At 42.9% G+C, this 25,252-nt stretch overlaps 2 protein-coding genes across 3 annotated transcripts in view; both read right to left on the bottom strand.

The window, feature by feature from the left end:
• The window catches only part of LCT (lactase), a 57,289-nt gene extending 43,449 nt beyond the window's left edge, over positions 1-13,840 (bottom strand). Inside the window, exons 1-3 of the mRNA XM_003822810.6 lie at positions 12,236-13,840; positions 4,947-5,026; positions 1,421-1,504 (exon numbers count right to left, since the gene is read on the bottom strand). Coding sequence (XP_003822858.3) covers positions 1,421-1,504; positions 4,947-5,026; positions 12,236-12,875 — 804 coding nt within the window. The 5' untranslated portion in view covers positions 12,876-13,840. The remainder of the gene's footprint in view (positions 1-1,420; positions 1,505-4,946; positions 5,027-12,235) is intronic.
• A 2,299-nt stretch (positions 13,841-16,139) lies between these two features.
• Positions 16,140-25,252, bottom strand: part of MCM6 (minichromosome maintenance complex component 6) — a 36,015-nt gene continuing 26,902 nt past the window's right edge. The window contains exons 14-17 of one of the 2 annotated variants that reach the window (XM_003822816.4): positions 23,757-23,892; positions 21,935-22,090; positions 20,244-20,383; positions 16,140-16,647 (exon numbers count right to left, since the gene is read on the bottom strand). In XM_003822816.4, coding sequence (XP_003822864.1) covers positions 16,531-16,647; positions 20,244-20,383; positions 21,935-22,090; positions 23,757-23,892 — 549 coding nt within the window. In that variant the 3' untranslated portion in view covers positions 16,140-16,530. The remainder of the gene's footprint in view (positions 16,648-20,243; positions 20,384-21,934; positions 22,091-23,756; positions 23,893-25,252) is intronic. The other variant, XM_034954069.3, reaches the window with a different exon arrangement.

Below are 25,252 nucleotides of genomic sequence, written 5' to 3'. Positions count from 1 at the left end.
GTGCCACCACACCCATCTAATTTTTATATTTTTAGTAGAGATGGGTTTTTACCATGTTGGCCAGGATGGTCTTAATCTCTTGATCTCATGATCCACCCGCCTCGGCCTCCCAAAGTGCTGGGATTACAGGCATGAGCCACTGTGCCTGGCCAGACTTGGCCTTTAAAGGGATAATTCCTCAGGTAAACCATCCTCCTTGGTGACGGAGATGGTGGGATTCAAAACCACAGGTGAGTGTAGGGGGCTGCTCTGCCTCCCTCATGGGAGGCACAGGCTGAAAGCAGCGGGGAGTGGTTTTGTGCCCAAACCTGAAGAGGCAGGAGGTCCAATGTGGGTGCATACCAGTGGCCAGACATCCTTGGAAAGGCCCACAGGAAGGCAGCTCTCCAGGGTTATAGGAATACTGCCAGCACTCGGAAGGTGCAGGAGAAAACGTGGGCACCATCAGATAGACCTTGTCACAGGGGAATAGTTGGGACTCCAGGGAATGAAGCAAGTAAGTCACACAGCAGTGACCAAGCCTAAGAGAGAAACCTGGTAGTTGGATAGGAGGCTCCTAACGCACTTTCTCTAATGAGCCCGCATCATTAGACTTGAGAAAAGCAGTACTGGGTACAGGAGGGAGTACTGAGCTTACTGGAAGGTCCAGACAGCTGGGATCTGATTTAGTAGACCTGGGTGTGAAATGTTTGTTTTTTTAAAAATGTGGTAAAATAGACATAAAGAAGAAATTTACAGGCCAGGTGTGGTGGCTCACGCCTGTAATCCCAACACTTTGGGAGGCCAAGGTGGGCGGATCACTTTAGGTCAGGAGTTTGAGACCAACGTGACCAACATGGTGAAACCTTGCCTCTACCAAAAATACAAAAATTAGCCAGGCGTGTTTGTGTGTTCCTGTCATCTCAGCTACTGGAGAGGCTGAGGCAGGAGAATCGCTTGAACCCGGGAGGTGGAGGCTGCAGTGAGCCAAGATCGCGCCACTGCACCCCAGCCTGGGCAACCGAGGAAGACTCCGTCTCAAAAAAAAAATTACCATCATAACCATTAAATGTATAGTTCAGTGGTGTTAAGTAGACGCTTATCGTTATGCAACCATCACCCCCATTGATGAGTTGCCATTTTAAAACTCAGAATGAACCCCAGAATCTCAATTCTCGGCAGATTTCTACACAAGCAAGCAGAGGATCTATGTAAATATTCACCTTAACAAGCTAACCCTCGTATCCCTTCTAGGAAAGACTGCCTAACATCCGATGTTCTCTAGGGATGCTTGCAATGGAAATCTCCCCAGACACAACTCAGCCGGTCTCTGCTGTTGATGGAAGTTCAGTTTATGCAGTAGCCAAAGCATTAAATGTCTAATCTGCTCTCTGAAACCTTCGCTGCATTCATCATTAATGTGGAAAAGGGCTCAAATTACCTGCAATTTACTCAGCTTCTGCCGCAGACTTGCCTCATTTTGGCATTCATAAGACAAATCAAGAGAGAGGAAATCAACCGCGTCCTGAAAATAGTTAAATAGGGTCATTAGAACCTAAGCACTGTCAAGACTAAGAGCCTCTCAGAAGTACGCTTTTTTGTTTCTCCCCTTATCACTAAACCAAATATTCCAAAGCAGGATTTTCCAAAGGAAAAGACGGAGATGGAATGAGAAAGTGTGTGTGTGTGTGTGTGTGTGTGTGTGTGTGTAGTGGGCGGGGGGTGCCTGTGCCTGTATGTTGTTGGGAATGCATCACCTATGTGCTCATCCATGCGCCTCTGTGCTCAGCACACAGAAAGCATGCAGTGTTGATGGCTAAATGAATGCGTGAAGGAGTGTGTATGCCAGAAATGGGAGGCAGTTAGAGGCCAGTGCTGCCCCTGGTGCTTCCTCCATAGACCCTCACATTTGGCCAGGATGGGGGTGGTGGAGCCTTCAGCCACGCATGGCTCCACAGTCATCCCTGTGAATCCTACCGGGTGTTTGGTTTTGGTTTAAATTTCAGGCCACCGTTTGAAGTCCACCCCCAGTTATCCCTAGCCAGGCCAAGAGCTAGGGCCTGTGGAGTACGCGTTGGGGACTTCCTCTTTAGCAGAGCACAACCCTCATGGTCCTGGTCATCGACACCCCCATCCACACTTCTGATGAGGATGTCCCCTCTGCCCTGTCTCTGGCCTGCATGTGCTCAAAGAACTTCAGATTCACAGAGTCTACACAGGACCATGCCAACACCCCCAGTGCTGCGCTCCCCTCCACGAGCCTGGCTGGCCGTACCTGTCTACCCTTGGCCTGATTAGATAATTACCTGTCTTATCCCTCTCACTGATCATCTGCTTCTTTAAGACAAGGACTAATGGTTACTGTCACCTGGTCAGAACCAAGTGCTCTGTGAATGCCTAGTGTTCCATTATGGGAATGCTAAGCCTGTGGAAGTTACTTATATCCTACTGCTCAAGGTCTTCGCTAAGGTCTGATTGCAAAAGTTCAAAAAATTGCAGCCTCAGGCATAAATGGGTTAATAAGTGGTTCACTACTGGTTCCCTGTTTCTTTCTCAGTCAAGTTGTCATCAGTGTTCACTAAAGACCACACTGGCAGGTATCACTCCAGCATTCCCTGCCCACTCTCGCAGCTCTTCCTTATGTCTGTCAGTTCTGCACAACACATCGTCACTGAGTTCCTACCTCTGAAAGTCACACTGTGTGGGGATGGTGGGTAGGGATTCACATTTAGAGATAAATAATATCCACAGAGGTTTACACCTTTAATAGGGAGGGTTAGCAAATGCACCAATCACACGAGGAGAAGACAGAAATTTAGAAGTGCTGTAAGAAGCCCACATCAGTGGTTCTCATGCCTTGCTGGGGATTAGACTCACCTGGGGACTTCGGATGCCTGTGCAGGCCCAGGTGGGTCCCACCACATTAAGTCTTGGTCTCCGTGCTCTCTCCTAGCTCTCTAGGTGGTTCTGATGCCCACTCAAGCTTGGGAACCACTGGTCTAAAGCAATGGCTAAGGGTCCGGGTGGGGACAGAGTGCACCAGGGTGAGTGAGGGAGTGTTACTGAGCGAGGCCTCAGCTGGAGAGCACAGTTACGTGTACATTAACAATGGAGAAAATTTTGCTGGAAGGAGATTTGAGGAAGGCAGGAAGACAGGAAGGACGTCCAGTAGGGGATGCAGGAGGGTAGGAAGCAAGCATAGCACTCACGTGGACAAAATAGGAGGTGAGGCCAGAGAGAGACAGAGAGAGACGCCCACACGTTCATGCACTGGAGGGTCCTGTGGGATTCATCCCACTCAGAAGTGTGGCTTCCCAGCAGGTAACTGGTCAGAACTGTGCTTTTGGGAGATGACCCAGAAGCATTGCACAGCATGGACTGGGGCAGAGAGACCAGTACAAAGGCTATTTCTCGACAAGCATTTTTCTGATCAGCACTTTGGTCTCCTGCGTTCATAACTGATAGCAGTTATCGCCCTTTGCAAACTAATTTAGGTGCCATTCTGGCCGTGCAATCAGCCTGGGAGTTGTCCCTCCAGAACCTTATCAGTCTTGGTTCCATCGTGTTTGAACTGGAAAATCTGAAGACCACACCCTGACTCCTGGGGCCCCCATCAACGCACAGACGCCAATGAGCAGCACAACATCTCTACAGCACCAGGGCAATGCTGCAGAACTACGGAGACCAGCGGTGGTTCCCATGGCTTCCAGACTGCCCAGCTGCCCAAGGGGGCCCAAAGCTGTTCACTTCCCAGATTATTTTAATTTTTCTTTTAAAAATTATAGTTAAAGGCTGGCGTGGTGGCTCAAGCCTGTAATTCCAGCACTTTGGGAGGCCGAGGCAGGTGGATTACCTGAGGTCAGGAGTTTGAGACAAGCCTGACCAACATGGTGAAACCCCATCTCTACTAAAAATACAAAATTAGCCGGGCGTGGTGGTGCACACCTGTAATCCCAGCTACTTGGGAGGCTGAGGCAGGAGAATCGCTTGAATCCAGGGTGTAGAGGTTGCAGTGAGCCGAGATCGTGCCACTGCACTCCAGCCTGGGCAACAAGAATGAAACTCCATCTCAAAAAAATAAAAAAAATAAAAAATATAAATTATAGTTAAAAAGTGATAGTTGGCTGGGTGTGGTGGCTCATGCCTGTAATCCTGACACTTTGGGAGGCTGAGGTGGGAGGATTGCTCAAGGCCAGGAGTTGGAAGTAGAGGCTGCAGTGAGCTGTGATCATGCCACTGCACTCTGGCCTGGGTGACAGAGCAAGGCCACAAGACCCTGTCTGTAAAAAAATAAATAAATAAAAATAAAAAATAAAAAGTGATAGAGGATATACATACATTTTTAATTTTTTTTTTTTCAAGACAGGGTCTTGCTGTGTCACCCAGGCTGGAGTGCAGTGACACGATCACAGTTCACTGCAGCCTTGACCTCCAGGGCTCAAGCAATCCTCCCACCTCATCCTCCCGAGCAGCTGGAACTACAGGCATGCATCACCATGCCTTGCTAATTTTTGTATTTTTAGCAAAGAAGGAGTTTTGCCATGTTGCCCAGGCTGGTCTCAAACTCCTGGCTCAAACAACCCTCCCATCTCCGCCTCCCAAAGTGCTGGGATTACAGATGTGAGCCACCGTGTTTGGCCAGGTGCACATTTTTTAAAAACCCCTTTACCCTAGTACCTGTTTTGCCATAATCTCATCTCTTATCCTATAAGCTATTTTGGACTCAAAAATCAGAGCCAGCAGAGGCAAGTGGCTTCTTCCTGCAGGGAAGCTGACACTTGACCAAGCAGGAGCTGCAGCTTCAAGATTTTGTTTTTAAGGTAATTATGAACCTGGAGAACATACACCACTCATTCTGAGGCATTTACAGAAATGTCAAACCAATAGACCAAAACTTCTCTTGTTTTTAAAAAATTAAAATCAAACTCTCCTCAGATGTTACAGGTATATTTTTGGGCTGCTGTCACCTGGGCAAGCGCAGATATGGGTGGTTCTAGCAGGAGCTCCGGGATATCTTCAGCTCGCAGGACAACAGAGAGTTTTCCGCCTGAAACCAACCAGAGACACGAACAGCAGGTGAGCGAGGGCAGGAGGCTCTGACTGTGGAAACCACTGGGGGATTCATTTCCTATGGACCTGAAGAAATCATCCAAATGACTTTACTCTAGCTGAAAGATTTTAGAAGACAAGGTGGCTTAAAAAAATAATGTTCGTTTAGAGAGTGTTTTGTGAAAATCAGGACTATGAAATGCAGAGCAGTTGGAAAGTTGGCAAGGAGAGAACTCCTTCCTAAACTTCTTTTTTTTTCTTTTTTTGAGACGGAGTCTCGCTCCGTCGCCCAGGCTGGAGTGCAGTCGTGCCATCTCGGCTCACTGAAAGCTCCGCCTCCTGGGTTAATGCCATTCTCCTGCCTCAGCCTCCTGAGTAGCTGGGACTACAGGTGCCCACCACCACGCCCGGCTAATTTTTTGTATTTTTAGTAGAGATGGGGTTTCACCGTATTAGCCAGAATAGTCTCGATCTCCTGACCTCGTGATCCGCCCGCCTCGGCCTCGCAAAGTGCTGGGTTTACAGGCATGAGCCACTGCGACCGGCCTTTTTTTTTTTTTGAAACAGGGTCTTGCTGTCGCCCAGGCTGGAGTGCAGTGGCGCAATCTTGGCTCATTGCAGTCTCTGCCTCTCAGGCTCAAAATCCTTCTGCCTCAGCCTCCTGAGTAGCTGGGACTATAGGCATGTGCTTCCATGCCTGGCTAGTTTTTAAATTTTTTTAGAGATATGGTGTCATTATATTTTCCAGGCTGATCTCAAACTCCCAGGCTCAAGCACTTCTCCCGCCTCGGCCTCCCAAAGTGCTGGGATTACAGGTATGAGCCACTGCACCCATTCCTAAACTTCTTTTTAAAGTCAGGGTGCTCTCAGGAAACTGCTGTTCCCTGATTCTTATTTATGGGAAAACATCAATACAGCCCCTACTGGGCACTGAGGGGAGAAACAAGGAAATATAAGCATGTGTGGCTTGTACCCACTTGCTTTGACATTGGATGATGTAACAGCGGTTCTGAAACTGTTGTGTGCATCACCATCACCTACTGAGATTGTTAAAATGCCAATTTCAGGCCGGGCACGGTGGCTCACGCCTGTAATCCCAGCACTTTGGGAGGCCGAGGTGGGTGGATCACTTGAGATTAGGAGTTCGAGACCAGCCTGGGTGACATAGTGAAACCCTGTCTCTACTAAAAATACAAAAATTAAGTGTGGTGGAGTGCACCTGTGATCCCAGCTACTTGGGAGGCTGAGGCAGGAGAATTGCTTGAACTCGGGAGACAGAGGTTGCAGTGAGCCTAGACTGCACCACTGCACTCCAGCCTGGGCGACAGAGTGAGACTCCGTCTCAAAAAGAAAAAAAAAATGCCGATTTCAGGCCCTGCCCTCAGAGATTCAGAGTCAGCAGAGTAGAGTGGGCCCAGGCGCATGCATTTTAACACACTTTTCGGGGGATTCTGATACAGTGGTCCTCAGACCATAATTTGAGAAACACTGTGTGGAGCTGGGATGGCTCAGCCGTTCTGTGTTGCTAGCGATGGATATAAATTTTCAACCCATATTGGATGTTCCTTGAGGAGCAAAACTTAAACATTTATTTAATCCCTCCAAGTATCAAGCTTAGGACTGGGTGGATAGAAAGTGCTCAGACCTGTGATTTGGAAACACGAAACAAAAATTGAATAAAACCGGAGTTTCAGATTTTAACAGGACCATATGGCTATCTTCACTTTCACACAAATTCTCTACAGAAGGAAGATATATACTCCACCAATGAAACCACCACAAACAACCATTACCAACTACAATAGTGCTTATTTTGATAAGCATAATGAATCTTTGAAATCCTTCTAGCATGGAATATCACTCGGAGATATTTAGTTCTCATTCTGACAAGATAACGTTTCCCAGTTATTTAATGGTTGTGCCCCATGGATCCGTTTCACATTCCACAGATTTCCAGACTTCAGACCATCATCCCTTCTGCAGATTAAACCGCTAATCTACTTCAGCGTCTCTATACATTTGCCTATTCGGGACATTTGTTGTAAATGTAAATTGTAAATGTAAATAAGTGGTTGTGACTGGCCGCTTTCACTAGCATGTTTTCAAGGTTCATCTGTGTTGTATCATATATCAGAACTTCTTTCTGGCCAAGCACAGTGGCTCACACCTGTAATCCCAGCACTTTGGGAGGAGGATCACTCCTCCTTTGGGAGGAGATGGGAGGATCACTTGAGGTCAGGAGTTCGAGACCATCCTGGCCAACATGGTGAAACTCTGTCTCTACTAAAAATACAAAAAAAATAGCCAGGCGGGGTAGCGCATGCCTGTGGTGCCAGCTACTTGGGAGGCTGAGGTAGGAGAATTAATTGAACTCGGGAAGTGGAGGTTGCAGTGAGCCATGATCGTGCCTCTGCACTGCAGCTTGGATGACAGAGCGAGACTCTGTCTAAAAAAAAAAAAAATTAATTAAATAAATAAAAGAACTTCTTTCTTTTTATTGCTAAATAATATTCGATTGTATGGATATATTAGTATCACATTTTATGCATCAGCTGATGGTCATTAGGTGTTTCCACTTTTGGTTTTTATGAATAACACTGCTATGAATGTTTGCGTACACATTTTTGTTTGGACATTTGTTCATTTCACTTGGATCTATACCTAGAAGAGGAATTGTTAAGCCATATGTTAACTCTAAAGTTTGAGGAAACACTGGGCTGTTTTCCAAAGTGGGTGCACCGTTGTTCATGGCCCCAGCAGTGTACACAGGTTCCATTCACTCCACAGTGTCACCAGCACTGTTATTGTCTGTCTTTTTAATTATAGCCCTTCTCGTAGGTGTGAAGCGGTATTCTGTTCTATTTTAATTGTTGGATTAAGTAGTTGGTTCATTGGCATTTCTTATAGTTTTTTTTTTTTTTTTTTACTTTTAACCAAGTTAAGTTATATAACATTTTTGATGTATATTAAATAATACATTTTTAAAAGAGCAATACATCTATAGGATTGGACTTAGAAGGGAAGTGAGAATGAGGGAGAGAGAGGGAAGAAAAACCACTTTTTAAAATAGTAAGGAGACTGAAAAAGAGAACTTATTCTGTGTCTTGCATGATATTGGGGACAGATATTTGGGGAAACACAAAATGAAGGGTAGAAAATAAGCAGAAGAAAAGAAGAAAGATATGAGTTTAAAAAGAGAGTCTTTAGTCACCTGATGGAAAGTAAAAATAAAGTATGGAAAACATTTAAATAAACATGTACATATAGTTTTATAATTTAAAGAATTTTGTGGCATCCACCCTCAAAATAAGATTTTTCTTTATTTGAGATTATACTGTCTTTCCTTCTTTTTATTATTATTTTTCAATCCTGCTTCTTCTGTAGTCTTTCATTTTTTCTTTTCTTTTCTTTCCCCTTTCTTTCTTTTCTTCTTTCTTTCCTTTCTCTCTCTCTCTTCCTTTCTTTTTCTTTCTTTCCTTTTTTTTTTTTTTTCTCAGGGTCTGGCTCTGTCACCTAGGCTGGAGTGCAGTGGTGTGATCTTGGCTCACTGCAGCTTCTGCCGCCCGGGTTCCAGCGATTCTCTCACCTCATCCTCCCTTGTAGCTGGGATTACACATGCACACCACCACCCCTGGCTAATTTTTGTGATTTTTTTTTTTTTTTTTTTTTTTGGTGGAGATGGGTTTTCGCCATGTTGGCCAGGCTGATCTCGAACTCCTGAGCTCAAACAAGCTGCCCACCTCGGCCTCCCAAAGCGCTGGGGTTACAGATGTGAGCCACTGCACCTGGTCTCATTCTTTCAAAGTTTATTTTACTCAGAGCTTCTTCAGTAGGATTGGAGCCAACACACGTCTCTGCGTTTATTTGCTGACTCGCCCCAAGACAGGCTCTGCAATGAGCGCAGTGGTTCTTCTTCGTGGCGCTCCTGGGTTCAGGAAACCGTCTCCATGTCCAGAGCTCCGCTCTCCCTCAGACTGGGCCCCTTTCCTCTTTCTGGAGCCTGCTGTCTCCCTGCATTCCTGACTGCTCAAATGGTGGCCCAGGAACAGCCTTCCTGGCAACTCTGTCTAAAATACCCCCAGCCACTCTCACACTTTCTTCCCTTACCCTGTCTTTAAAAAAAAATCATAGTAAAATACACATAACAGAAAAAGTACCATCTTAACTATTTTTAAAAAAATTTTTTAATTTTTTTTTATTTTTGAGATGGAGTCTCGCTCTGTCGCCCAGGCTGGAGAACAGTGGTGCAATCTCAGCTCACTGCAAGCTCTGCCTCCCGGGTTCACGCCATTCTCCTGCCTCAGCCTCCCGAGTAGCTGGGACTACAGGGGCCCGCCACCACGCCCAGCTAATTTTTTGCATTTTTGGTAGAGATGGAGTTGCACCGGGTTAGCCAGGATGGTCTCGATCTCCTGACCTCGTGATCTGCCCGCCTTGGCCTCCCAAAGTGCTGGGATTACAGGCGTGAGCCACCGCGCCCAGCCATCTTAACTATTTTTAAGTGCACAGTTCAGTATTATTAAGTATATTCACATTGTTGTGCAACCAATCTCCAGAACTTTTTCATTTTTCTGAACAGAAATTCTACTCCCATTAAAGAGCTCTCCATTTCTCCCCTACCCCAGCCCCTGGCCTCTGCCATTCTCCTTCCTCCCTCCATGAATTCGACTGCTCTAGTTTCCTCCTATACATGGAATCATACAGCGTTTGTCTTTTTGTGTCTGGCTTATTTCACATAGCATAATGTCCTCAAGGTTCATCCATGTTGTAGCATGTGATGATTTCTTCCCTTTTTAATAAATGTGGAGTAATATTCCATTTTATGTCTATGCCACGTCTCATTTATCCATTCATCCATCAGTGGATATCTGGGTTGCTTCCACCTTTTGGCTACTGTGAATAAGGCGGCTATGATGTCCTAGTTTATTTTTCATTTATTTTTGAGACAGAGTCTCGCTCTGTCGCCCAGGCTGGAGTGCAATGGCGCAGTCTCGGCTCACTGCAACCTCCGCCTCCCAGGTTCAAGCGATTCTCCTGCCTCAGCCTCCTGAGTAGCTGGGACTACAGACACGTGCTACCACGCCTCGCTAATTTTTTGTATTTTTAGTAGAGATGGGGTTTCACCGTGTTAGCCAGGATGGTCTCGATCTTCTGACCTTGTGACCCGCCTGCCTCAGCCTCCCAAAGTGCTGGGATTACAAGCGTGAGCCACCACGCCTGGCCTTATTTTATTTTTTTGTTTAAGGCCGGGGGTGGTGGCTCACGCCTGTAATCCCAGCATTTTGGGAGTCCGAGGCGGGCGGATCACCTGAGATCAGAAGTTTGAGTCCAGCCTGGCCAACACGGTGAAACCCCGTCTCTACTAAAAATACAAAAATTACAGGTGCGTGCCTGTAATCCCAGCTACTGGGAAGGCTGAGGCAGGAGAATTGCTTGAACTCGGGAGGCAGAGGTTGCAGTGAGCCGAGATCACACCACTGCACTCCAGCCTGGACAAAAGAGTGAGACTCCATCTCAAAAAAAAAAAAAAAAAAAAAAAAGAAGAAAAAAATGTTTAACGTCTCTATAATCAAATACATGCAAATTAACAAGAGATGAAAATAAGCTGTTTTCAGCTGTCAAATTAGTAATAAAATATAGCATTTGAAACTGACAGAATGGGGTCAGAGAGTAATTTTATAACTGTTCGTATAAATGATTACAACTTTTCTGGAAAATAATTTAGTACCATGCTTTAAAATCTTAAAGAACGCAGATCTTTTCACCTAGTAGTTTCAATTCTAAGATTCTGTCAGAAAGAATTTATCAGAAGGTGGGAAATAGTTTATAGATAGGAATGTCATTGCAACATAACTTGTAACTAGTGAAAATTAGAATAAACATACAAAAATAAGGAAAATACCTTAAACTTTATGCTCCATTTATACAATGGGAACCTAAAAGACCATTGAAAGTTATGCTTTCAAGTTTTTCTTTTGTTTTAAGCAATACTATTCCAGCACTGGAGTAAATTATTATATTATTTTAGAGATAGTGGCTCTCTATGTTGCCCAGGCTGGTCTCCAACTACTGGCCTCAAGCAATCCCCCTGCCTTGGCCTCCTAACGTGCTGGGATTATAGGCATGAGCCACCACGCCTGGCTCAAGTTTTTAATAAAATGAGAATATAGTCATAAACTATGTTAAAATGAAAAAGTAGAATATAGAAGTATATATATATATATCAGGTACTATATATACAAATATGTATGTATATGGTATATAATAAAAACAAGAAAGCATATATAATCCAAAATTGATTCTCAAAATTGGTGTACCTAACATACACTTAGGGAATTGATTATAATCACAAATGTCCTGGTTCAGCCTAGGCCTACAGATCAGAACTCCAAGTCCCCTAGGAGGCAGGAATGTGAACAGTTACAGTTGTGCTCTCCTCATCCTGTGATATATAATTGTTTCATCTTGTATTTGTCTGTCTCCCAAGCTGCAATGTAAGCTCCAACTAAGACATGTAAGTATAGGGGAGCCGAGGGGGAAGGACAGGAAACCACGAAACTTTGCCTCCAAGTCAGGGTAGCAGGACATAGACGGAAAGGAAGACAGAAAGACAATCAGTGCTTGCACAACTCAAGACTGGGCAAGGGGTATTTCAAAGATACATGTGTGTATATAAATATATATATATATATTTTTTTTTTGAGACTGTGTCTTGTTCTGTCGCACAGGCTGTAGTACAGTGGCATGATTTCGGCTCACTGCAACATCTGCCTCCTGGGTTCAAGCAATTCTCCTGCCTAAGCCTCCCGAGTAGCTGGGATCACAGGCGCCTGCTACCATCCCTGGCTAATTTTTGTATTTTTAGTAAAGACGGGGTTTTGCCATATTGGCCAGGCTGGTCTCGAACTCCTGACTTCAAGTGATCCGCCCACCTCGGCCTCCCAAAGTGCTAGGATTATAGGCATGAGCCACTGCACCTGGCCTCAAAGATATTTTTCAAAGGAAATGCTGAGTGTTTTGCCATGTTAGCTACCCCTTCCTATCGCCAGTGGGAAATCAATTTACAATATTAATTTCTCCCTATGCACAGACCTAAGAGGACTGCTGAAGGTGAGTTGGGAGAAATGTCGAATCTGCTCTAAGGAGGATGGGGAAGGTGTGTGATGAAGGTTGCCGAGGGGTCACCATCAGGTCAATGTGTACTCACCCTGAGAAGCATAGTTTTCGTGGTAAATCTCATAGGCTTTTCTGTGGGCATCACTGAGGGTCTGGAGTTGTGACGCTCTTGATTCCTGGTGGGGAAGCTCCTTGATCACTTCCTCCAAGTCACTGAAGGTGAACCAGATCCCAACTAGGTCCCCAAAGGAGTGGAAGGCGAATGTGGCATAGTCGGCGAAGAGGTCAGCGAAGGCTTCGGTTCTCCGGAGGGTGCTGGCAGGGAGGGTCTGGTGGTGCAGGATGACCATGGGCTGAAGCCGTGCAGTCTTGAGGGCCTCGAGGAGTCGCCGGTAGCACTGCACTGTTTTCTCGTCTGGATTCTGGGTGCTTCCTGCTGGGAGGAGTTGTGCCCATGACAGAAATACCTTATAATGGGTGATCTGACTGGCATGGAGACTGCTGAAGTATTCTGGCAGGAAAGTGGGCAGTGGCTGGTGACAAACATACATGTCTTTGTCCCCTGCTACAAAGTTAGAACTCTGGTCTCCCAGGAGACCACTCAGGTTGTGCAGCAAGTCATTGGTTAGAGGACCAGCGGTGGAAATGAAATTTCTATCAGACTCCCAGTCTGACCCCCAGCATGAAAAACTTAGCAGGGCAATAAAGACTACATGCCAAGACAGCTCCATTTTCTAGGAACTGTTAGGAGGTATGTGGAACCCTTACTTTATAACTACAACTGAGGTTGTAAAATACTAAGTGATAATTAAGACTTAATATTTAACTGGGTTATCTATGATCACAAAATCAGTACACGGTTCACTAATGCAATATTTAAAAATGTAAAGATCAGGGCCGGGCGTGGTGGCTCACACCTGTAATTCCAGCACTTTGGGAGGCCGAGGCGGGCGGATCACGAGGTCAGGAGATCGAGACCGTCCTGGCTAACATGGTGAAACCCCATCTCTACTAAAAATACAAAAAATTAGCCAGGCATCGTGGCATGCGCCTGTAGTCCCAGCTACTCAGGAGGCTGAGGCAGGAGAATCACTTGAACCCAGGAGGCGGAGGTTGCAGGAGCCAAGATCATGCCACTGCACTCCAGCCTGGGCAACAGAATGAGACTCCATCTTAAAAAAAAAAAAAAAAAAAAAAAAAAGGTAAAGACCAACACAAAAACCTCAGACTTCCTATACAATTTAAGCAGAGGAACCCGGAAAATGTATGAAGACAATGATTACCAATTTTTTTTTTTTTTTGGTGACAGGGTCTCACTCTGTTGCCCAGGTGGGAGTGCAGTGGTGCGATCACAGCTTCCTGCAGCCTTGACTTCCTGGGCTCAAGTGATCCTCCCATCTCAGCATCCTGGGTAAGTGGGACCATAGGTGTGCGCCACCACGACTGGCTAATTTTTTGTATTTTTAGTAGAGATGGAGTTTTGCCATGTCACCCAGGCTGGTCTTGAACTCCTGGGCTCAAGCAATCCTCTTGCCTCAGCCTCCCAAAGTGTTGGGATTACAGGTGTGAGCCAGCGCACCCAGCCACACATTATTTTAAAATTTGTTTACATAATACAAAAATAAGTATTTTGCCCCAAATTTTCTCTTTAAAAATATGAACATATTTTGTAAGAGATTCAAACAATATGGAAACATCTATGAAAAACTTGCAAATTCCTTCACCCTCCCCTCTCCTCTTCCTATAATAAGTATCTTCAGCAATATGTATCTTTCCAGTTTTCTTTCTCTGCATATCTTAATGGTTATACAGGAGTCAGAATGCCTGGGTTTAAATCTCACCTGACGAAAATTACTTAACTTTGTGCCTCTATTTTGTCACCTGTAGAATGTGGATAATTCATCATAGGCTGTGGGGATTAAATGGGTCTTTCTTGTAGCATGTATACAACAGTACAGCTCAGGGATCATTATTATTACGTAAATACAAATGGAAACGTGTATAACATGTAAAATATAGAACAATTTAACATATATGGAATTATGCCATATGTATTTTCAGCCTTCTTTTCTTCACTTAATAGCTCTTAGAGTTCTGCCTGTATCAGAACATATAGACCCACCTCTAACAGATGCATAGCTTTCCACAGCAAGAATGTACCATAAATTAACAACTTGCATATTAAACACTTCGGTTGGTTTTACATTTTTGTGTTGCAAACAATGCTGCAAATGAATATCCTTATATACAGGCTGGGCATGGTCAATCACGCCTGTTTTGCCAGTACTTTTGGAGGCTCAGACTGTAGGACTGCTTGAGCCCAGGAGCTTGAGGCCAGTCTGGGCAACACAGGGAGATCATGTCTCAAAAAAAAAAAAAAGGTTTTTGATTGATTGAAATGCAAATTGTCTTCCAAGTTAAATCCTACATATAGTTAGATGTGTGCCTGTATCTGTCTGCCTTGCTAACGCCTATTATAAAACTTTTACATTTTTGATACTTTGACGTAAATATTATGTGCTTTTTTCTGATTATTTAAGAGGTGAAGCTCTTGTTAATTGCGCATTTTTCTTCTGAGTTTTATCTTATTACTGATATAAAAATTCTTAATGGGAGTTTGGATATCACATATTAAAACGTGATAGAAAAAATTTCCCATCTTTTAATTTGGTTTATAGTGTCTGTTTTTTTTTTTAATAGATTCCCATGACTTTCCATAGACTGTAGAGGGTGAAGCCTGGGAATCTTTTTTTGTTGTTGTTGCCGCCCAAGCTGGAGGGCAGTGGCATGATCTCAGCTCACTGCAACTTCCACCTCTTGGGTTCAAGCAATTCTCCTGCCTCAACGTCCTGAGTAGCTGGGATTACAGGTGCCCACCACCATGCCTGGCTAATTTTTGTACTTTTAGTAGAGACAGGTTTTCTCCACGTTGGCCAGGCTTGTCTCGAACTCCTGACCTCAGGTGATCTACTCACCTTGGCCTCCCAAAGTGCTGGGATTACAGGCGTGAGCCACCGTGCCTAGCCTTTTTTTTTCTTAAGTGAAAGCAAGCCTATTAGGAAAGTAAAGGAATAAAAAATGGTTACTACGTCGGCAGAGCAGCCAAGTCTTTAAAGATACATTACCTGATACCAGTCTTCTTATAAAAATCCCATGACAAATCTACTTGAGTATTCACTCTTGTTTTTAATATTTGTCATTTATTTTAAAAATACTTAATTGTACATACTTGTGGAGTACATTTTGACAAGGTTTCATACAAGTTGATTCCAGGGAAAGAGATAATTATTGGGAGAAACATATTTAAATCATTGTTTTAACCTATATTAATCTGTCTTGCTTTCTACTAATAGATTTCTGGCTGCTCAAATTCACATTGCACTGGAAAGCTCAGACATCAAGGCAAGTTGAGTACTCATGGGTATTAGACTGTCCCACGTGGGCCTTAGCCTCAGACAGTTATTTTGCTTTTGTGACCTTTAACATACTTTGTGATTTAATGAATGCCATCTGTTGTTAAAAGCTGCAACACAGGAACTGCTCCACCTCATGAACATACTGATCATAGCTAAGTCTCAGGAACTGTTAGTATCATAAACGGTAATAACTTTTCCTGGAAGACCATAAAATTTGGGGATTGCTTGTAATATAGCAAATGACCTATTTCCCCTAAAAAAGCAATTTGAAAACAATCCTGAGAAATTACCCTTAGGACACAGAAGTAAAATAAATTACTAAAGAGTAATTTTAAAAAAGTATAATAAACTTTTATAAACTTAAAAAAAAAAAAACAACTGGAATTAACCTTGGAAAGTCATTTCCAAGGCCTCTAGCTTTCATATGAGTTCTCTAATGACTCCTTCTCATAGAAACCTCATCCATAATACCACAGTTCTACCCCTTCACTCCAGGTTAAGCAAAAAGGGAAAGTCTCACATTCAGAAGTAGATGGAAGTAATAATCAGGGTACAGTAGAAAGAAATCCAATAGACAACTTCAGAACAAGTTATTTTATTTTGATGAATAAAAGCAGTAGCTGGCAATTGAAAAAAAGTTATTTGCTCAATAAGACAGCACATACCTTAAAAGTAATGGGCCTTTTCTTACACATGAAAACAAAGGTATTGGTTATAGAGACTACACATTATTTGGTTCCAACTTCACTGGGACAGGAAACACACCAAAGGAAGTGCTGAAGCCTGTGTTGGTATGAAACCTGTGATGCATGTGACACATAGGACCATCAACTCAATTCTTGTTTCTGAAAACAAATCTTGGAAGCATCACTTCCAGAAACACTTCTGTCCCTAGCAGAGCTCCAGCCAGGCTCCAGGCCACGAGGTGCTGTGCCACAGTTCCTCAGTCTGGTCAGTTACTTTCACTATCTCAATCTTCGAGCAAGTAGTTAGGGTTAACTACCAAGTAGGGATCTTCTTCATAGCTCTCACTTCCCTCTGTGGAGCCTTTCAATCCAGCCTGGGTGAGCTCAATTAGAACATGATCCTGTGAAACACAAATATTTGTCCTCAGGTTTCAAGCAGTATTATACCAATGTCCAGATATACAAGACTTGACCCTTCTTCCGAGTGTTTGCTATCAACATTTTCTTTCATTTCCCAACTAGAAACTCCTAGGAAAAGGACCACACTTTAAAAATCACTATCAGTGCTCTGCTAAACCCTGTTCCTAGTAGGATGCTGACCTTTTCATACCATAAACCCCTTGTGGAAAATTAAGAAATACTTAAATATATTACATCAAATGCTTGTAAATACAACTTCAAAAAAGGAAGTAATGCTTGAATTTTAAGGTTAAACAACTCTGCAAAATCTTCTAATTAATTGGAAGTCTGTTTCATACTTAATATCATTCAGCAATTTTTAATTACTGACCACTGAACTTTTTCATATACCACCATTTCATAGAGTTAGGAGAAGAATCTATGAAAATTCATCTGAAAAATTTTTCACTCTGAGCTAATAAAAAAAAAAGGTAGAACATGCCATCTGGCTTAAAATCTTGATGACAGATTTTAAGCCCACGATATAATTACAGGTTAGTCAAAACTGTCCACAAATGAGAAGAGCTCCTAGCCAAGCCCATAGAAAGGAACTCAGGAAACTGCGATTTGATCCTAAGAAGTCTGGCAAGGCTCCACAGTATAAACACTGAAGCCACTAAGGGGGACTGGACACTTTTTAAAAAATTGCCCTTTCAAATCTACCCCTGAAGTTAGATTGGACACTTTCAAGCACTCACTCTATGTGTTAACATACCTTCATAGGAAGCATCATATCTCATCAGCACAGTATAAGCTCTCTAGTTTTCTGTAGCAAATTAGTTCAGGTGGTAAGCCAAATTTTAAAAGGTAATCCAGGCTGAGTGCAGTAGCTCATGCCTGTAATCCCAGCACTTTGGGAGGCTGAGGCGGGTGGATCACCTGAGGTCAGGAGTTTGAGACCAGCCTGGCCAACATGGTGAAACACCATCTCTACTAAAAATACAAAAATTAGCTGGGAGTGGTGGCGGGCACCTGTAATCCCAGCTACTCTGGAGGCTGAGATAAGAGAATCATTTAAACCCAGAAGGCGGAAGTTGCGGCGAGCTGAGATCATGCTACTGCACTCCAGTCTGGGCAACAGCAAGACTCTCTCAAAAGATAAATAAATACATAAATAAATAGGTAATTCAAGTTTAGATCAGTTAGCTTCACAGTGTGTTCCAAAGTCCTGAAGCAGATTCCTTGCCTGGGTCGTTTTACTTTACACTGATCCCAAGGAGCACACAGACATGTCCCACCACTAGAAAAGCAACTCTGGACCCTGATCTGAGTAGCTGTTCTTACACCTCCCTACCCCTCAATAATCACAGACTGATCTACCTTCACAGGAAAACGGTTTTTGAGAAGACACAACCCCAATACATGACCTCTGTAATATTTATATAGTGAGCCCTGTGAATTGGCACGACAGTTAAATCTCTGCCACATAATAGGAAATTTTAACCATTCAACATATATTTGATCCTGCTATGTGCCAGGTACCACTGTAGCTCCGGGGCAAAGTCTCTACCCTCACAGAGCTTATATTCCATAAGAGAGACAAACTAACCACTTAAATAAAGAATATACTGCTGGGCCATGTTAAACATTATGAAGAAATACAAGGCAGGGTGACAGCAAGAGCAGAAGGCTACTATTTTGGCAGGCTAGCAAGAAAGGTTTCTTTGAAGAGGTAACATTTGAGCAGACATCAGAGAGGAGGAGGATATCTAGGGAAATGGACAAAGGGTGAGTGCAAAGGCCCTCATATTTGGTGTGCCTAGGGAACAAGGCCAGTGTCACCGGGGTGAAATGGGTACGGAGAAGACTGCTGTGAAATTAGGTGAATGAGGGGACAGGGGTTACACTGTATAATAGTTCTGCAGGCCATGACAAGGAGGCTGAATTTCCTTCTAATGTGAGAGAAGCACTGGAAGGGAGGGTAGTAAAATAATCTGATTTATATTTTAAAAAGACTTATCTGGCTGCTGAGCAAGAAGCCAATACAAAAAAAGGACAATTTTATGAGGCTTCTGCAACAGTCCATGCCTGGTGGCTTGGGTGGGCTGGTGAAGGCGGTAAAAAGAGAAAAGAAAATATACACACACTGAAACTGGGGGTCAGAGGATTTGCTGCTGAAGAGGAGCTGTGAGGGGAGAGTGGAATCAAGGAGTCAAAGGCAATTCCAAGGCATTTGGCCTATAGCAATTGAGTAAGAACAACTCAACTGCAAACAGGGAAGAACAACTCTGTTTTTGAACACATTAAGCACGAGATGCCTGTTAAACGCTCATCAGTAGGCAACCAGCTCTATACATCTGGAGTTTACAGGAGTGGTGAGAGCTGGTGACATAAATGTGGAAGTCATCAGTAGATGGATAAATTCATAAAACCAAATGAGATCACTTAGGTAATGAATGTAAACTATCTGAGAGTAAAGTAAGAAGAGAAAGATTCAGGCCAGGCACGGTGGCTCACGCCTGTAATCCCAGCAGTTTGGGAGGCCAAAGTGGGCGTATCGCCTGAGGTTAGGAGTTCTAGATCAGCCTGGCCAACATGGCAAAACCCCATCTCTACTAAAAAAAAAAAAATTAAAAAATTAGCCGGGCGTGGTGGCCGGCGCCTGTAATCCTACTTGGGAGGCTGAGACAGGAGAATCGCTTGAACCCAGGAGGTGGAAGCTGCAGTGAGCTGTGCCACTGCACTCCAGCATGGGCAACAAGAGCGAAACTCTGTCTCAAAAACAAAAACAAAAACAAAAAAAACAAAAAACCATTCAGGGAAAGAGACTAAGAGGGAATAACCAGTGAGAAAGAAGCCCCAGGAGGATACAGTGACTCAGAACCAAGTGAGGAAGACAGTATTTGTAGGAGTGATCAACTGTGACAAAACTGTGGACAGGCTGAGTACTGAGAATGGCCAGCTGACAGGAGTGGAGAGAAGGTATGTGATGGGCCTGTGAGAGAGTGAGGCAAAGAACTGACCCGGGAAAAGGAATTGCACTGGGCAGTGCTGTCATGAGGTTGATGAGACAGTAAGAACTGTCCACTTGAGATTTCTGGTCATCGATTTAAATAAGACTGGGCTCATAATTATATGCTTTTCTCCAGATACTTTCAGCTGCTTAGATAAGGATACAAAAAAAAAAAAGTTATATTTAACCAAGTTTGGGGTTTCGCCAAGCAAGTAAGATGGAAGATTGACTATTGGGTTGGGTAAGGTGGGAACTAAGAATGTGAGGAAAATGAAACATAGAAAGTAGGTGACAGCAGTACGACCAAGGGCAAATATGAGGATGGGAAACAGAAGCTTAAAACACCTAACTAGTAAGACCTCAATCCCACCTTCTGAGATTTAACCTAAATTCTGCTTGTTTCAGCAGAGGAAATAAGTCATTTACCTGCTGTTCATTCTCTTATTTTACAACTCATACTTCTGACTACACTCCAATGATTCAAAACAAACAAAGGTCAAAAAAAATTTCACTAGTGAACCTGCAGATACAGGGCATGAACTCCCTCCCTCCCTGATACCAGAGCACGCGCACTTCTGCACCTACATAGTGTGTGAGTCGATGAATAACTTTCTCTATGATTCTTTTTTTATTTATAAGTTCTTCTTCAGAGTCTATCTCTGATTCGATTTCCTTCAAGTACCAGTTAACAAGCTCGCTCCTCTTTAATGCTGACTCGTCCTCTTCTGCAACAAAAAAACACATTCAAATTACCCTAGCAACTCGTACTGTCAGTCCTTGGGTAAATCTCTGCCACATATACAACGAGATAATGTACAGATTAGATAAATGTCAAGCCGTCCGAAAGTACATCTGGTGACATAAGGTCCGCAATGTTCTAGCGTAAGCCTGAAATAACAAGTCATATCACTTGTATTAAAGCATGCCTTATTTTATCCATAAGGAGAGAAACCTAATAAAATAGATTATAAGAAATACGTTTCTTAAAGCTATTAAGATTTCAAAGTATGAAGGTCTTTTCTTCATCTTCTTATGCTTCACCACCTCTGAGAATGCTTGCCAACAGAAACTAAAAGCATAAATTAGGAATGAAGCAACAGCAAGCAAAAATTCTGAAATATAACAACTTTTCCTCTGTAGAAAGGGGAAGGCTTTATGGAACTGGAGTTTACTAAGAAGTAAAATTCATGAGTATTCACTCAAAATGAAAAATTACCTGTTTATTTTAGCAAGGTTCATCTTACTAAGTGAACTGCCTGCTGCTTTTAACAAGTCCAAGGTCTACCAGACTTTTAGAAAGTCCTGGTAGAACCCTCAACACATAGGAAATGTTTGGACCTGGATAACATAACTATCATAAAACTCAACTTCTGCTATGTTTAAAACTTACTTGTATGAGGGAGAAAGAGAATAATGACATATAACATGAATCAAGAACACCTTGAGTTCCCAAATCATTTTGTGTGAGACGCGAATGAGGACAAAAGCTGAGGCGTCCTAGTGGCCACTTTGTTGCCTTCTCTCCTACTGGTCTAAAGTTCCCAGGGGAACAAGGGCAGAAACTACAATCTCTTGTTCTCTTCTTTCATAGCAGAGCAAATACTGTGATGACAAAATATTCCAGAAAGCCAGCACAAGCCATCCTTGGGGCTTTTAATCAAGAATTATCTGATGCTTAACTATCAAGTAGAAGTTTAGGTTCAACATCTTGAATTCATCATTTTCCCTTCTGCTTTGTAGTTAACTATAGGGTGATAAAACTTTGAATAGCATGGTAAAGCAGTTAAGGGTAGGAAGCGTACTAGTGTCCAGACGCCACACTTTACCAATAACTAGATGAGGATTTTACTCCATTTCTAGTCTGCAATGGCCTTTTGATAGTATAGATTTCTAGGCTCAATTAATTACTGTTAAAATATACCCTAGGGGTCCAGCTGTTTTAAACAGGACCATTGTAAGGGAATAGTAATTTTGCATTTGTAAAAACATTTGTATGTGCTGCTTCATTTGTTATCAGGTCCCAAAATTATTAAAATAGGCCCAGAATGTTAAAAAGAAGGATCTACAAAGCTTTGCCTGACAATAAGCTTGTGAAGAAATGTTCAGGCTGGCAGGTATGCTGATACTCCACAAATTTACTTTGCTAAAGTGAGTTTATCTAACAACTTATCCTCTCTTCCGACAGAACAACACGAAGTTTGGCAATCACAAGTGGCCTATGTGAACAGAGCTTACAGAAGTGACTGAGCATGTAAGCAGTACCAGGTAAGCCTCACCTTCTTCCACCTTTCTGAGGTGAAGCACAATAAGGTTAGAGATTCGGCAGTACTCAGAGAAGCCCAGCCTTAAGGAGGCTTTGGGAGCAGACTCTTGATTTATGTCTTCATTGTAGCCATTGATCCCGTTCACAGGAGCAGGGCTGTCAGCATGACCTAAGTGAAAAATTGACCACCTGAATCTTATTTTTGTGCACTTAACATCCCCTTGTCAAGCATTTACAAATACACTACTTACATTTAATACTGATTTTTTTCACTTTTAAAAATTATTATTATTATTTGTTTTAGAGACAGGGTCTTGCTATGCTGCCCAGGCTGGTCTCGAACTACTGGACTCAACTGATCCTCCTGTCTTGGTCTCCCAAGTGCTGGGATTACAGGTGTGGGCCACCACATCCAGCCTTAATACTAATTTTAAAACAAGCATACATTCCCACATGATCTCCTCTGCCAAAAAATAAAAATGAAAAACAAAATAAACCGGCTAGGTGCAGTGGCTCACGCCTGTAATCCCAGCACTTTGCGAGGCCAAGGGGGGCACATCACCTGAGGTCAGGAGTTTGAGACCAGCCTGGCCAACATGGTGAAATCCTGTCTATACTAAAAATACAAAAATTAGCTGGGTGTGGTGGTGGGTGCCTGTAATCCCAGCTACTCGGAAGCCTGAGGCAGGAGAATTGCTTGAACCCGGGAGGCAAAGGTTGCAGTGAGATGAGATTGCACCATTGTACTCCAGCCTGGGCAACAAAAGCAAAACTCCGTCTCAAAAATAAAAAAAAACAAAAAACAAAAAACAAGCAAAAAAAACATGCATACAGTTATACATAGCATATAAGAATTTTCAAATAAATTAGAAGCAAATGTATAAACTCTACTAGTAAAGACAAAAACTAACTTGGGAGGAACGTGAGGGATCAGAGATATAAAGATTTCACAATCTGAAAGTCCACTTGCAGTATTATATACAAAATAAAAAATTCTACCAGTCTGGGCAATATGGCGAGATCCTGTCTCTAGAAAAAATTCTCAAAAAATTAGCCAGGAGTGGTGGCGTGGGCATATGTCCCAGCTATTAGAGAGGATAGGGAGAAGGACTGCTTGAGCCCAGGAAGTTAAGGCTGCAGTGCCATGAGTGTACCAAGGCATTCAAGCCTGGGTGACAGAATGAGACCCCATCTCAAAATAAATAAAATTTCTAGTATTTTTCTGTTCTGATGTGCTTGAAAAAATGTTTTCAATTCAGAAGCAAAACAACAATACAAATAAGGGTAAAACCCAGGGGATTTATGTCTATTATCACCATTTTGGTGCCTTTTCTTTTAGTCTTTCAAATATCTATGTATTTTTTGAGACAGAGTCTCGCTCTGTCACCCAGGCTGGAGTGCAGTGGCACAATCTCAGCTCACTGCAACCTCCGCCTCCCGGGTTCAAGTGATTCTTCTGCCTCAGCCTCCCAGGTAGCTGGGGCTACAGGCAGCCGCCACCACGCCTGGCTAATTTTTGCATTTTTAGTAGAGAAGGGGTTTCACCATATTGGCCAGGGTGGTCTCAAACTCCTGACCTTGTGATCCACCCATCTCAGCCTCCCAAAGTGCTGGGATTATAGGCGAGAGCCACCGTGCCCAGCCAAGTATATATATTTTATATCAACTATTTAATTTCATTTTAACTTGTAAACAGTGAATAGAATTCAGTATCTGCTTTTTCCTTTTTGCTACCATAGACTATTAGCCAACAGCAGGTGTACTTCTACCACATGACATCTCAGAAAATGTTTTGGTCCCTAACTCCAAAACAGTCACATGAACAAGTATCTCACCATTGATGCCACCAGCACCCTCATCTACCTCCATCTGGATCTCTTCCTCTTGATCTAGATTGACATCAGGTGTTTCCACACGGATGATTGATTTATTCAGTAACCGGAAAGCTTCCTTCACATGTTTAGGTTGGACCTAAACCAATAATGATGAAGTAATTAAGCTACTTTTTTTGATATACCAAACAGATTTTCTCCCAATGAAATCACAGTAGTATGTATTTTGGTTTTCTCACAAACACACACACTCTCACAGTGTTGCTTTGGTTTTCTCACAAACACCCTCTCTCATTCTCTCTCTTACACACACAGAAATAGCACTATAAATTCACCAGAATGGCTAAAATGACTGACAATATCAAGTGTTGTCAAGAAGGTAGAACAACTCTCATTCACAGCGGTGAAAACAGAAATTGACACAACTGTTTGGCAGAAAAACATGCATTAACCTATGACCCAACAATTCCACTCCTAGGTATGTACTTGTAGAAATATAAACATATATACATATCATATGAATCCAAAGACATATACATCCCATAAGAACTAGGCCGGGCACGGTGGCTCATGTCTATAATCCCAGCACTTTGGAAGGCAGAGGCAGGCGGATCACCTGAGATTGGGAGTTTGAGCCCAGCCTGACCAACATGGAGAAACCCCATCTCTACTAAAAATATAAAAAATTAGCTGGGCATGGTGGCACATGCCTGTAATCCCAGCTACTCAGGAGGCTGAGACAGAAGAATCGCTTGAACCTGGGAGGCAGAGGTTGCACTGAGCCGAGATTGTGCCACTGCACTCCAGCCTGGGCGACAGAGTGAGACTCCATCTCAAAAACAAAACAAAAGAAAAAAACAACCAGCAATGAAACCAGCCAGAAAATGAAATGGAAAAAAAGGCTACTCCCAGTATGAACAAACATGATAAAATATCAAGAAATTCAACAAGAAACACTGAAAAACATATGAAGAAAAGTTTAAAGCACTACTGAGTGAAACAGAAGACTTAAGTGGAAAGATAACGGTATTTGTGGTACTCAGAACTGTTCACAAATGTTTGCTCTTCTAATTCTGGGCACCTGGTAGGAAGGCATTTCTCTATCCATTTGAACTTAGGAGTGGCCATGTTAATTTCTCTGGCGAATGCAATGTGAGTATGTGTCATTTCTGGATAGAAGGGGGAGAAAGCACATGGCTCACCACCTTCTCTTCCCTGCTTTCTGTCATCATGAAAGCATATGTCAAGATCAAACCTTTATATCAGCCTGAATCTCTGAGTAACTTGACAAGGTGAGTCCCTTGATGACCTAATGGATGTGTAGCACAAGCAAAAAAAAATTGTTTTATGCAGCTGAGATTTTATAGTAGTACAACCTAACCTATTCTAAGTGATACGTTATTGAATAGGAAAAATCATAAAGATGTTTTCAATTCTTCAAGTTAATATAAATAGAATGTTATACTGATAAAAAAAAATACCAGGTTTTTCTTTAAAAC

Source organism: Pan paniscus, chromosome 13 (genome assembly GCF_029289425.2).
Source record: "Pan paniscus chromosome 13, NHGRI_mPanPan1-v2.0_pri, whole genome shotgun sequence".
Classification (NCBI taxonomy): Eukaryota; Metazoa; Chordata; class Mammalia; order Primates; family Hominidae; genus Pan; species Pan paniscus.
This window is presented reverse-complemented; position numbering and strand designations above follow the sequence as displayed.